Source organism: Hyperolius riggenbachi, chromosome 9 (assembly GCF_040937935.1).
Source record: "Hyperolius riggenbachi isolate aHypRig1 chromosome 9, aHypRig1.pri, whole genome shotgun sequence".
Lineage (NCBI taxonomy): Eukaryota > Metazoa > Chordata > Amphibia > Anura > Hyperoliidae > Hyperolius > Hyperolius riggenbachi.
This window is the reverse complement of record NC_090654.1, coordinates 165,269,557-165,282,564: the sequence shown is the minus strand read 5'-3', so window position 1 is coordinate 165,282,564 and position 13,008 is coordinate 165,269,557. Positions and strand designations below refer to the sequence as shown.

Genomic DNA, 13,008 nt, shown 5'->3' with positions numbered 1-13,008 from the left:
TTTTCTGGTTGTGTGGTTTTTTGTTTTTGTTTTTTTGTTTTTTTCAGCCTTTCTTGTGGAGTGTTTGTCATTAGAACAGAAGTTTGTCACTGTTGCTATTACTGTAAAAATATTCATCACCTGAATTTTACTAGTCTCTTGATGTCTTCTGCTGATAGGTGAAAAAACCCTCTCCCACCCTTCAGAGCAGCAGTGGTTATTCATTTATTTGGGAATTGTTGGGTGAGTCAGCGTGGTAATGGGCGGATACATATTATATAATTTTCCCCTTTTTGGGCTAATTGGACTGGATAGATAGATTGTGTATAACGTTATTGCAAGGATTAAACACCTCATGCCTCCAGCAGGATCTTCCAACCCTAGTTCATGCCTTCATCACATCAAGACTGGACTATTGCAATGTTCTCTATACAGGCCTTCCAACAAAGACCCACCCCGCCTGCAAATTAGTACAGAATGCCGCTGCAAGGCTTTTAACTAGCCATGGCCGCTATTGCCACGTAACACCAACCCTTCACTCACTCCACTGGCTACCGATGAAATGGAGAATTGTGGTGTAATGGTTAAGGGCTGTGCCTCTGACACAGGCGACCAGGATTCGAATCTCGGCTCTGCCTGTTCAGTAAGCCAGCACCTATTCAGTAGGAGACCTTTGGTAAGTCTCCCTAACACTGCTACTGCCTATAGAGCACGCCCTAGTGGCTGCTGCTCTGGAGTTTTGAGTCCGCCAGGAGAAAAGCGCAATATAAATGTTACATGTCTTGTCTTGTGTCTTGTTTAAAGGAAACCAGAGATGAACGATTCACACAAAATAAACATATCAGTCGATAGCTTGTAAAGCATAAATGCTCTACCTGATAATTTCGTCACTCTGGTGTGCCTTTTTGAGTGTTTTTTTTTTTTTTATCCATTATTGCTCCAGGAAAAATCCAATATGGCCACCGGCTCATATCCCTTCTGCTTCCAGGTTATTCCAGCTGTTCTGGATGTACTGTCTAGGCTCTATGAAACTATAGTCAAACAGGGCTGCTGCTGCAGGCTTGCATCTGTGTGCTTTCAACTTTATTATTATAGTATGCTGTGTGGCTGCCTGTAGGAAGTGTCTCTCATAGAAATGAAACTGCATACAGTAGATAATGACTGGCTGCAGAGTGCACACAGATCACACAGCCAAACTTGTCTGTTTTGGGGTTCTTTTCCGCAGGAGCAGCCCCTCCCATGTCATCAGCTCTGAGTATGCAAAGCAGGAAAGCTGAGCCAGGAGGGGGCAGGCTTGGGCTTGAAAAGACTCCACAGAAGACTGACTCAGCTATACTGATTCCAGGTCAAACCTAGACTGAATGCTCAGTCGGGGATTCTTCTCACAGCTGGTAACAGACAGATTAAGCAGAGAAGAATGAAAATAAAAGCAGGGTAGGTGTTTACTGTCATGTTCCCACTGATAAATGTAATAAAATTCATGAGGGTGCTTCGTCTCTGGTTCTCTTTAAGATTGGCTTATTTACGTTCAATTACTTTCACAATCTGGGCCCTGAATACCTGAAGGATTTATTGCAACTGCATCACCCCCAGCCCCCACAATCTTAGATCAAAGGGATCTAATAACTTTGTCACCCCCAGAGTCTTCTGTCATGCTGCCCCTACATTTTGGAACTCCCTGCCACACTCAGTCAGGATATCTCCATCTCTGGAAGCAGTTAAGTCCAAACTGAAAAGCCACCTGTTTAGTCTGGCATTTATGAACACCTGACTATTTCTTCTCTAACACAATCCAGCCTGCAACCCTGTATTGATCTGAGACATATCTATGCACTTTGAGTCATATGGGAGAAAAGCGCTTTACAAATGTTATTGTATTGTATTAGCAACCAATTAGATCTGAATTAAAGAAAGAGGGGCATTTTTTTCCTGACATGCTGCTCTGAGAGGCTACGTATGAAGCACTCAGTTCTGGCCTGCAATAGACAGAATGCTTGTAGAGTTGTTTGTGGACAATATAATCCAAATCTGTTGAAAATAAGCATATTGGATTTCAGCCCAGCCACACTGAAATCGGCATGGTTTCATTTCTGTGACTGGAATTTATACTAATGGTGGAATTTGAACCCCAGTCACCCAACTGTACCAGGTTTGCTTATTGTGCCATTAACAGTGCAAGAATGGCAGCAATTAAATATTCCCTTAGAAAATCAATTGGTGAATTTTGATTGGCTTTTGTAGGCTCCACCCACTTTTCTGAATAATAATCCCAGTCACCCAGTGACCAACTGTGCAAAGTTTTAGAACCCTACCATAAACAGTGTAAGAATGGCTGCAGTTTACATTTTCCCAGTGAAATTTGTATTCGTCTCTGCCCACTTTTTGGTTATGGGGATAAAAATTATCCTATGGGCTTGTTCACACTATGAGCGTTTGCGTATTTTTTTAAGTGCTGGCGATTTTAGAAATCGCCAGAAAAGTGCTTGTGCAATGATTCCCTATGAGAGGGTTCTCATATGAGTGGTTCGATTGCATTCCACTTCCAAAAGCGCTGCCTGTACCATTTTCTAAGCGCTTTGGCTCAATGAAAGGTACAAGGAAATCGCAAAGCACTTGAAAAAGCGCTTTGCATAGCGATTTCCCGAGCGCTTTTATGAATAAATACATTGTATTTATTCATTTCCGGGTGAAAGAATTGACTTGAAGAGAAAAAACAAATCGCTCTGTTCACTCTTAGAAAAGCGTTTACACAAAATCGCTCAACGTTTACAAAAAGCCAGGAATCACTTGAAAAAATCGCACACAAAAGCACACATAGCCTAAATGTTATTCCAGGTAATGCCACATTTTATTCAAATCCGTTTAGCCATTGTTGCGTGATTGAGTAATCAACATCCAAACTTTCGCATTGATAATATTAGTGAGGCGAGTCCTGAACATAGATGAAGAAAACCTAGGTAAACAAATGAAACAAAAATTATTATATTTGGTTATGATTAGATAATGCTTTAGGTCACATTCATTTGAAAATGTAAAAAGGTTCACAAACTTTCAAGCACCACTACATATAATCTGACATCACATGAATATGCAAGCTGAGAAAGTATTCAAGAGGAACTGTTTTGTTTAGTTGTACAGAGACATAAGCATGATGAATAGACACATTATTTAGGGCTAGTGGACACCAAAAATTGCTAGTGTATGCGCAAATGCTTTGCATTTTTTTGAAGCGATTTTTAAAAGCAATTCCAGGCATGTGCCTAGCGATTTTCTGTTTATGCTTAACGATTTTTGGAGCATTTTGTGTAGCAATTTTATCCTTCTACAAAATAAAAAAAAATGCTAGGAAAATCGCTCTCCTTCTAGCGTTTTTAAGAGCGAATTTCCTATATTTAACATTGAGGTGTAATCGCCTCAAAATTTCCTATATTTAACATTGAGGTGTAAGCGCCTCTAAAATGCTGCAGCACCAGCGTTTTGAGAAAAAAAAATCAGATCGCTTTGGTATGATCCATCCCATACAAAATGATTAGCCAAGCGCTTTTCAAAGCACTAGCGTTAAGAAAGCGCTCAGAAGTGCTCTAGGTGTGCACCAGCCCTTAGATGCATCTGGCTTTGTAATCCATAAAGAGGGCAGTCTGTACTGCATGGACTTTAGTGATGATTGGCTGCGCTTCAAGACTTTTTATGGTTCAGTATTACTTTTATTCATTGGATTAAATGTAAGGCTAAAGTTGTCAATTTCAGCGATCGATCAGAAATTGATTCTATCGAATCAGCCAATTGATCGATTTGTAGCTTATTTTGATCGATTTGATCTGACTGGATGGAAAATCTAGGTCGTTCTGCAGCTGGCAGCAGGTCGATGGCCCATAAAGTTGCATTGGATCTAATGGTCCAATAATGCATTTAGATAGATTTCCAATAGATTTCATTCTGAAATCTATTGGAAATCTTTTCCTAGTGTGTGGCACACATCAGATTCCTGTCAGATTTGACTTGACAGGCATCTGACAGAAATCTTATCTGATCAAATCTGCTGCAAATCTATAAGTGTATGACCTCCTTAAAGAGACACTGAAGCCTCCAAAAAACAATCTTTTTATTTAATAAATGTGTTTAACATAATAGCCCTAACTAAACCGCCACATCCCCGCGGCTGTAATCTATCTAAATCCTCCCTAACTCTCCCTCCCTCTCCCCTGCAAAATCCACGACTTTCTTGGTCGTGGATTTTGCTGCCCTAAGCGCTTCCGTGTGAGGCAGGGCTATAAGCTGCAGCCCTGCCTCACGCCCGTCTGTCAGCGGCGGATCACCGCCTCTCCCCCGCCCCTCTCAGTGAAGGAAGACTGAGAGGGGTGGGGGAGAGGTGGCGATCCGGGCTGACAGACGCGCTGAGAGGCAGAGCTGCAGCTCATAGCCCTGCCTCACACGGAAGCGCTGCCCGGATTTCCCCCCCGGGGAGTTTGGGGGGATTTAGTTAGATTAGAGCGGCGGGAATACGGCGGGTTTAGTTAGGGCAAAGATGTTAAACGTATTAGTTAAATAAAAAGATGGGTTTTTTTTAGACTTAAGAGTCTCTTTAAGTGAACATCAACAGGCATATGCTGTTATGAGATAATGTAATAATTACCATTGCTGATTTCCTGCTAAACATGATTGCTTGGCTACAAAGAGGGTTCTGTAGATATTAACACTTCCTGTCTATAGGAGAGTGAAGAAAAGGATCACCATGACCTTCGGTCATAAAACAGGAACACATTGTAACTACAGTGTTTATACACCTTTGTAAACTCAATGCTAATGGATGAGATCTTGTGAATGTGGGATTAACACTTTCATTCCCTCACAGGAACATCATCCTACTACATACAACAGAGCACGCATTTTTCATACAATCCTTCAGGGCAAGGTGAGACATAGCTCCTCCCAGACGCAGCAACAGACAGCACTTCCCCTATAAAAAAAAAATCACATGGTCAAAGGTTGCATAGCTCTTCCGATTTGCATAGTTTCCTGTGGGTTTGCTGGAACTTGCCTCTTATTGGACTGGCGATCTGTGTGTCTCTCGGGTACTCCCGGTTCCACCTTCTTGATGCTGATTGCCAGAAATATTATAGGGGAAGCCGCGCGAGCTGCATTTGGTGAGAGACAACACCTTGTGCTGGACATGCAAGCAAGCAAACATGTCGGCCTCAGACAAGACAGAAAGCGGCTCAGCAGCACAGACTGTGAGATGAGTGTATCTCGTTCTGCTACTGCTTTTGGTATGTGTTAATACAGTGATACATTGTGTGTCGGTCTCTTATATGGTAAATTTTTTTGCAGGCAAAATTGTCAGAACTTGCTGATAAACCCAAGCCTGTGCCTACATATGAGTGCTGTCCAACTTCGCGGGCATGGAGGGCCGTTTTTTTTCCACTCCACACGGTGGAGGGCCAGCAGACCCTAATCCCCCCCCCCCCCCCCCCCATCGGGAAAAAAAAACTAGCAGCAGTTTCCCCACAAAATGCACTCTGGCTGCAGATGTCCCCACAAAATGCACTCAGATTGGCTGCAGATGTCCCCACAAAATGCACTCAGATTGGCTGCAGATGTCCCCACAAAATGCACTCAGATTGGCTGAAGATGTCCCCACAAAATGCACTCAGATTGGCTGCAGATGTCCCCACAAAATGCACTCAGATCGGCTGCAGATGTCCCCACCAAATGCACTCAGATCGGCTGCAGATTTACCCACAAAATGCCATCAGATTGGCTGCTATAATGTAATATTTCCAGCCCCCCTCCGCTCCCCTCCCCTCGTTCCCCCGTGCTGCCGCCGCCTCACCTCTCAGATCGGACCGGGCACAGGAGATAGCAACCAGCCACACCTGAAGTGACGACATCGGTCACATCCAGCATTTAAAGTCCCCTGTGTGGCTGCCATGCGACGGTGTGGCTGGTTTCTTCCTATCCCCTGCCCGCCGCCGATCTGAGAGATGAGGGGGCGGCAGCAAGGGGAGGGGAGCGGAGGGGGGCTGTAAATATTACATTATAGCTGGGGAATGGGGGAAACGGTTTAAAAAAAAAAGTCCCCTCAGCTCTGGGGACTCGGGGGCTAACACTGCCACAGCAGGGGGGATGCAGCAGAAGGCCTGGCGGGCCGCCTATTGGACATCACTGCTCTAGTGGATCACACACATAGCATTACATTAGCAAGAGCTTTTCAAATCACAAGTGCTTAGAAATGGCTTAGTAATGTACTGCGAGTGGGTTCCAGGCCTAAGGGACACTATTCCTTTAGACATCACTGCACTTGCCCTGAGATTTCCATCACAGTTGAAGTCCCTCAAATGCAGTCATAACAGCAGCTAAATAATGGCTTAAAAAGAGTTCTCTTATAAAATACAGAATAACCAAGCAGCTCGAGGTGACCCAAACCACTAGGAATGTATATGGGTATAAAAGAGACCAAAAAGCCCTCCTACTAATAAGCAATGCTTGGTGAAATTTGGCTTCTTAAAACAGAAGGAAATTTGCAATAATTCAGCTATAAGTGAACATTTGTGGTTACCCACAATGCACCACTACTGAATATACACTACACTACAGTTCCCTTTTATAGAAAGAAATGAATGTAAAATAGATTCCTGCAGTATTTTCTTTCATCTTCATCATCAGTTTTGATGACTTTTTTTGTCTGGAGGATGAGGCAATTTATGGATTAACCTCTGAACTTCGTCAGCTCCATTTCACAACCCTGGTGGTTAATACTTAGCACAAAGCTTAATAATTAACTGAAGTGTGTGGAATAGTGTATCACCACCCCCAGCATCACTCCCGAATGCTGACATCAACCTGGATTAGACAGGAAGTAAATATTCTATATTTTCTGGTCACATGCATTAAGGACACGCGTTGATGGGCATACTTCAGTTTCTCAGTTGGTTTCAAAGGGTAACTATCTTAAAGAAAAAAAAATATAAGCTAAAATAATGTAAATGTATTGCACTGCTGGAACGTTTCTAGTTTAATGTCACAATATATGTGTCCTGCAAGGTAGAGTATTACATTTTATAAACACAAGGTTTTTCCTTAGTTTGTAATCTTGCAAGAGCAGAGCTCCCTCCTCTATTGTTTTTTGCAACTGTTGTTATGTATTGTATAACATTGTGGATTATCATACTTACGTTGTACTTCCTTGGTTTTCTGTCTTATGCACCGTTGTGGAATTATATTGTACACGGCTACGGATGATGGCATGCAACAACTCTGTACAAACTGCGTGCACCATCTATTTGTTCCAGCGCCCCAATTTCCCAACATAGCTAATAAACCTATGTGCATCTATGGCAGCACCCAAACTTCTGCGTGCCCGTTATTTTTAGGTTTTTCTGCAGTGAGGGGGGTGGTTAAGGTTAGGCATTGGTGTGTGTGTGTGTGTGTGGGGATGGGGTCCTGAAGGTTAGGCATCGCTGGGGGGGGGGGCATTCTTCTGAGGTTAGGCATCTGGGGCAGTCTTTTAAGGTTAGGGGTCAGTGCACGGGTTTTCAGGCTAGGCATTAGTGGGTGGGCAGTTGGGGTTAGGCATGGGGGGGGGGGGGTCTATGGGTTTAGCATTGGCAGGAGGGTGGTTAGGATTAGGCATTGGAGGGCATTGGTGGTTGAGGTTAGGTAGCGGTAGGGGTAGGGTTCTTTGTGATAATAGGGTTAGGTTTAGTTGTAGTAAAGTATAGGAATTATTTGCACTGCAAAATAGTAGAATATTGTTAAATTTACCGAATGTCACAATATATGTGTCCTGTACAACAACTCTGTACAAGTAGCATATCGTGTTTTGTGGGCGGTAGTCTACTTGCGGCTATTTCAGTTGCCCTTTTTCATATATGTGACAATATAGAATGTATAGAAACATTGTTTTAGGCCTCATTCACACCTAAAAACGCAAGCGTTTTGCGTTTTGTGGGGGTTTCCCCCCCTCCCGCCGCTCCACTGCGCGCTTCGTTTCTGGTAAAAGCTCTTTTAATCATTTTTCCAGAGCGGTCTTGTAATTGACTCCCTGATGCGCGTCAGGAAGTGAACTCTTTACCCCGGAAAATAATAAATACAATTTATTTATTCTTAAAAACGTGAACGCAATCGCTGCACAAAGCTTGGGTTTTTCCTATACCTTCCATTGAGGCAAAATCGCCTCAAAAATGGTACAGGCACCGCTTTGCTGCACGCACAGCGCACGAACCATGCTGATATGAACCTTTTCATAGAGATTCATTGCACAAGCGTTTTGTGGGTGATTTTAAAAATCACCTACACTTGAAAATGGCCAAAAATGCCCCTAGTGTTAACGAACCCTCAAAGTGTTTTTTCTCACTTATGGCGATGCAGTGTAGAATGCACTGATGCATGCATTTTTTCCGGACAATGCAAACTTCTGTTATTCATGACTGTGAATGGCAGCCGTGCTGCAATGGAAAGACTGCACCTTGTGTTACAACTTAAAGCAACACACAAATGTAGTGTAAAAGGGGCTTAAAGAGACTCCGTAACAAAAATTGCATCCTGTTTTTTATCATCCTACAAGTTCCAAAAGCTATTCTAATGTGTTCTGGCTTACTGCAGCACGTTCTACTATAACCATCTCTGTAATAAATCAACTTATCTCTCTCTTGTCAGACTTGTCAGCCTGTGTCTGGAAGGCTGCCAAGTTCTTCAGTGTTGTGGTTCTGTGATGCATCTCCCCCCTCTATGCACACTGCCTGTGTATTATTTAGATAAGGGCAGCTTCTCTCTTCTCTCTTATCTTTTACAAGCTGGATAAATCCTCCTCTGAGCTGGCTGGGCTTTCACATACTGAGGAATTACATACAGGCACAGCTGTCTGCACTCTGCAGGAAGAAACAGCCTGAAACTTCAGTGCATGAGAGCAGACGGAGAAAGAAACACACAAATGATCTCTTGAGATTCAAAAGGAAGGGTGTATACAGCCTGCTTGTGTATGGATGTATTTTCTATGTGTGGACATACCGTACATCAACCTACTTCCTGTTTTGGTGGCCATTTTGTTTGTTTATAAACAAACTTTTTAAAACTGTTTTTAACCACTTTTAATGCGGCGAGGAGCGGCGAAATTGTGACAGAGGGTAATAGGAGATGTCCCCTAACACACTGGTATGTTTATTTTTGTGCGATTTTAACAATACAGATTCTCTTTAAGAGCTTTTTCTTCCTTTCTGTGGCCTGGTTCACACTGCAAGAGCTTTTTCTAAGTGCTTGTGGTTTTAAAAGCTCTAGCTATATGTGTGTTCTCACTGGAGTCGTGATTACATTAAAATCACCCAATGTGTTATATTAGTGAGAGCTTTTCAAATCACTAGTGCTAAAAAGCTCTTGCAGTGTGAACTAGCCCTGTGTTTCATTGCGTTTTCATGCAATATACGAGTTATGCGCCATGTCTTATGTTCTCACTAATCAGGGCTGTGCAAATCCAGTCCTCATGGGCCATATCCAGGCCAGCGTTTAGAATTGTGTGAGATGGAGAAATGTGTTTTACCTCATGAACCACACCTTTCCTGATTCAGTTCCATCAATTAATATGAGCTGTGCAAGAATGTGTGCAACCTCAGCCCTAGAGGACTGGATTTGGACAGCCCAGCACTAGTGTGTTTCTGAAAATGCACTGCTGCATGCATTTCTATACATCTCCCTGTACTGTCCCACTTAGTGTGAAGCAATTAGGTCAGCACTGTAATGGAAAGCAGTGGTTGCGCATTGCGGTATAATGCACAGCCATTTGCATTGCTTGTGCTAGGTACACACACAGTACGTTTTTGCGTTCAATAGATAATTTCTGTCATGCCCGATATTACTTTTGATCGTTTTACCGCTCGATTTCTCATAGAAGTGAATGGAAATTGATAAGAAAAGATGAGATTCGAGCGGGAAATGGAGCGGAAAAATGAATCGAAAATCGATTGAACGGAAAATCATCTGAAAAAAACGCATCGTGTGTACCTAGCTTTGGATTGAACGAGACCTATCAGGAATCAGTGATTTCTTATGCCTAGTACACACCATAAGATGTTCGGTTAGATTTTTCTGTAAAGGTGGCCATACATTAGAACGATTATGGGCAGATTCGACTGAGAGACAAATTTATCTCTAATCGAATCTGATTAGAGATAAATGTGTCTCTAGTCGAATCTGCCAATACACTACAGGACGATTCCCGTCCGATTTCAGCATGAAAACATCAGGGAATCGGCTGAGCCCGCTGCGTCCGCCCCGCCGCTGCCCCCAAAATGTATAAATGTATGTAGTGTGTGTGCATTTATACATTACCTGTCCTGTAGCAGCTTCCAAACGGTGTCCGTCCATCTTGCCCGGGTAAGCCGCATACACGCTAGCGGCGCATAGCGTCTGACGTCAGGCGCTATGGGCCGCCGGTGTGTATGCGGAACCCAGCGAGATGGACGGAGACCGCGTGGAGGCTGACACCGGACAGGTAATGTATAAATGCACTACATTACATACATTTATACATTGCAGTGGCGGGGGTTTTGTCATCTTGTCACTCGTTCGCAATTCGGCCGCCGTACCGCCGCGCACCCGACCAACCAATTTCGGCCTGAAATTTTCCAGCATGCGAGATCGACCGTGCGGCCAATTTCTGTCCCGAAATTGGTCACTTTATCGGTCGGGCATGCACTTGGCAGCACCAATTTTCATCCAATTCGATTATAATAATTGAATTGGATGGTTGATTGGTTGGTTGGTCAGCTACTGTATGGCCTCCTTTAGATTTTCTGCAAGATTTTCTGTAATTAGATTATTTTCTACAAAGTACTGGTAGAGACTGGTCATTATCTCTGGTGCATTGTCTTCTGGTTATCTCCTGCTGAGTAGAACAATGCTTAAAGGGGCAACAACATATACAAATAAGAAGTACATTTTTTCCAGAGTAAAATAAGTCATAAATTACTTTTCTCCTATGTTGCTGTCACTTACAGTAGGTAGTAGAAATCTGACTTAAGTGACAGGTTTTGGACTACTCCATCTCTTTATAGGGGATTTTGAGGGATATATTTATTTTCAAAAGCACTTAGTGAATGGCAGTTGCTCTGTCCAACCGCCAAAAAACTGTGTAGCAAGCAGGGAAGCTGGCCAGCCTCATTGTTTAAATCCTTTTTCGGGCATATCTTTATTAAGAATAAAAGCTTTGCTGAAAATCCCCTATGAAGAGATGGACTAGTCCAAAACCTGTCACTTTTGTCAGATTTCTACTGCCTACTGTAAGTGACAGCTACATAGGAGAAAAGTAATTTATGGCTCATTTTACTCTGGAAAAAAATGTACTTTTTATTTGTATATGTTTGCAAATATTTTAAATTTTACAGTTTTTTGCTGCAGTTTAATTGCTAGGCAGATAGATGGTTAGATAGATAATTTCCAACATGTTGGAAATTATCTAACTGGCAGGTAAATCTAACAGAAAATCTTACAGAAAATTGTATGGTGTGTACGAGGCATAAAGTTGAACTGTCATTGCAAATATTCATTAATTTAGCTGAAATTTTCAGGAAAAATCACCTTTCTCATCACTGTCCAACAGATAATTATTCAAATAGCGGTAGGTCTTGGAGGGTAACAATGTACACTCTAGTGACCTTGTACAGCTTTAAGAAAACACCCTTCCCCCAGCAAACCTAAATACTGTATTACTCTACTCTGGCACAGAAAGTAGTGGGAGTTGCAGCCTTTCCCAACACTGCGTACATGGTCAAACAACACTGATGTGAGGACACAGCTTTGCAGCTCTAGGATCGCCTTGTCAAGGTAAGTGCAGTGTACCTTCACATGCAGCTGTACCATGAGAAAGTTTCTGAGGAGTTCACTTTGTTTTTCTTACTGTCCTCATGTGAACCTTTTTAGCATTCCACCCTGCTCAAATGATGACACACATGTTTTCAACTACAGCTGGAAGCTGTCCTAGATGTTTATTTAACAATACAGAATAACTTTTACTACAAAATAGAAATATAGAATTATAAACTGATTTGCTCAGGTTTGTCATACTAGAAATCGTGTTACAGGTTTTCAACAAACGTTACATATACACCATTGGATTTTGTCACAATAATTTAGGTGACTCGAGTCTAGATCACTTCAGTGCCAATACTCTATTGGCCTGATAAGGTAGTTAAGCTAACGAGAAGATGGTGGTAAAGCAGAACTAGCATCAGACAAAGGTATCTTGTCTACCTATTCTTTTTAACATGCACTTCTCTTTAATATGAACTCTAGAAGGGCCAGGATAATGGCTGGTCTCTGAAACAATTCAGAACTACATCATCTAGGGATGTGCAGAAATTTTTCCTAATCAGCTGCCAGCTTACTGATCATCAGCCAGCGGTATTTGTTTGTTTCCACGTCCTCCACTTTAGCAGTCAGTGGAGACTTGTATGTTAGGAAAAATGTTCACTCATCGCTTTTGGTCACTTAGGCTTAGTTCACATCTAAAATCGAAATCACTGACTGTTTTGCGAGTTTGAGAGTGATTTTTCTTTCCCCTCCCGGCGCCTACCTGCATGCTATGATTTTGGGTAAAGCGCTTTTCAAAGCACTTTTGCAGAGGGATTTTTTTTTACTTTCTGTCGCAAGTCAGGAATTGAACTCCTTGACCTGGAAAATAATAAATATAATGTATTTATTCTTAAAAGTGTGAATGCAATCGCTGCAAAAGCAATTTTGTGAGTGTTTTGCGTTTTTCCTATACCGCTTTCGTCAGTGGAAAGCTGACGAAACGCGCAGATATGAACAGTCCCATAAGGAGTCATTGCACAAGCGTTCTTTGGCCAATTTTCAAAATCGCTGGCGTTTAAAAAATAGCAAAAATGCCCTAGGTGTGAACAAGCCCTTACTGCTGGTAAGTCAGATAAGATCAGCAGTTGCCTATTATGTGCCTCCCCATGCTTCAGGAAAATAAGTGAATTGAAAATGTTTATAGATTCCATTTCCATGTTCCGGTCCAGGGACTGGCTCCTGCCTGCT

At 42.4% G+C, this 13,008-nt stretch overlaps 1 protein-coding gene across 4 annotated transcripts in view; it reads left to right on the top strand.

Annotated features, from left to right (window-relative positions):
* Positions 1-6,815: 6,815 nt before the first annotated feature.
* The window catches only part of CHDH (choline dehydrogenase), a 64,102-nt gene continuing 57,909 nt past the window's right edge, over positions 6,816-13,008 (top strand). For 2 of the 4 annotated variants that reach the window (XM_068253665.1, XM_068253663.1), the window contains exons 1-2: positions 6,816-6,918; positions 11,695-11,793. Coding sequence is in view for 1 of the 4 variants with exons in the window: in XM_068253662.1 (XP_068109763.1) it covers positions 6,883-6,918 (36 nt within the window). In the remaining 3 variants the exon portion in view is untranslated. Of the gene's footprint in view, positions 6,919-11,173; positions 11,250-11,694; positions 11,794-13,008 lie in introns of those variants that run through there. The other 2 variants (XM_068253664.1, XM_068253662.1) reach the window with 2 other exon arrangements.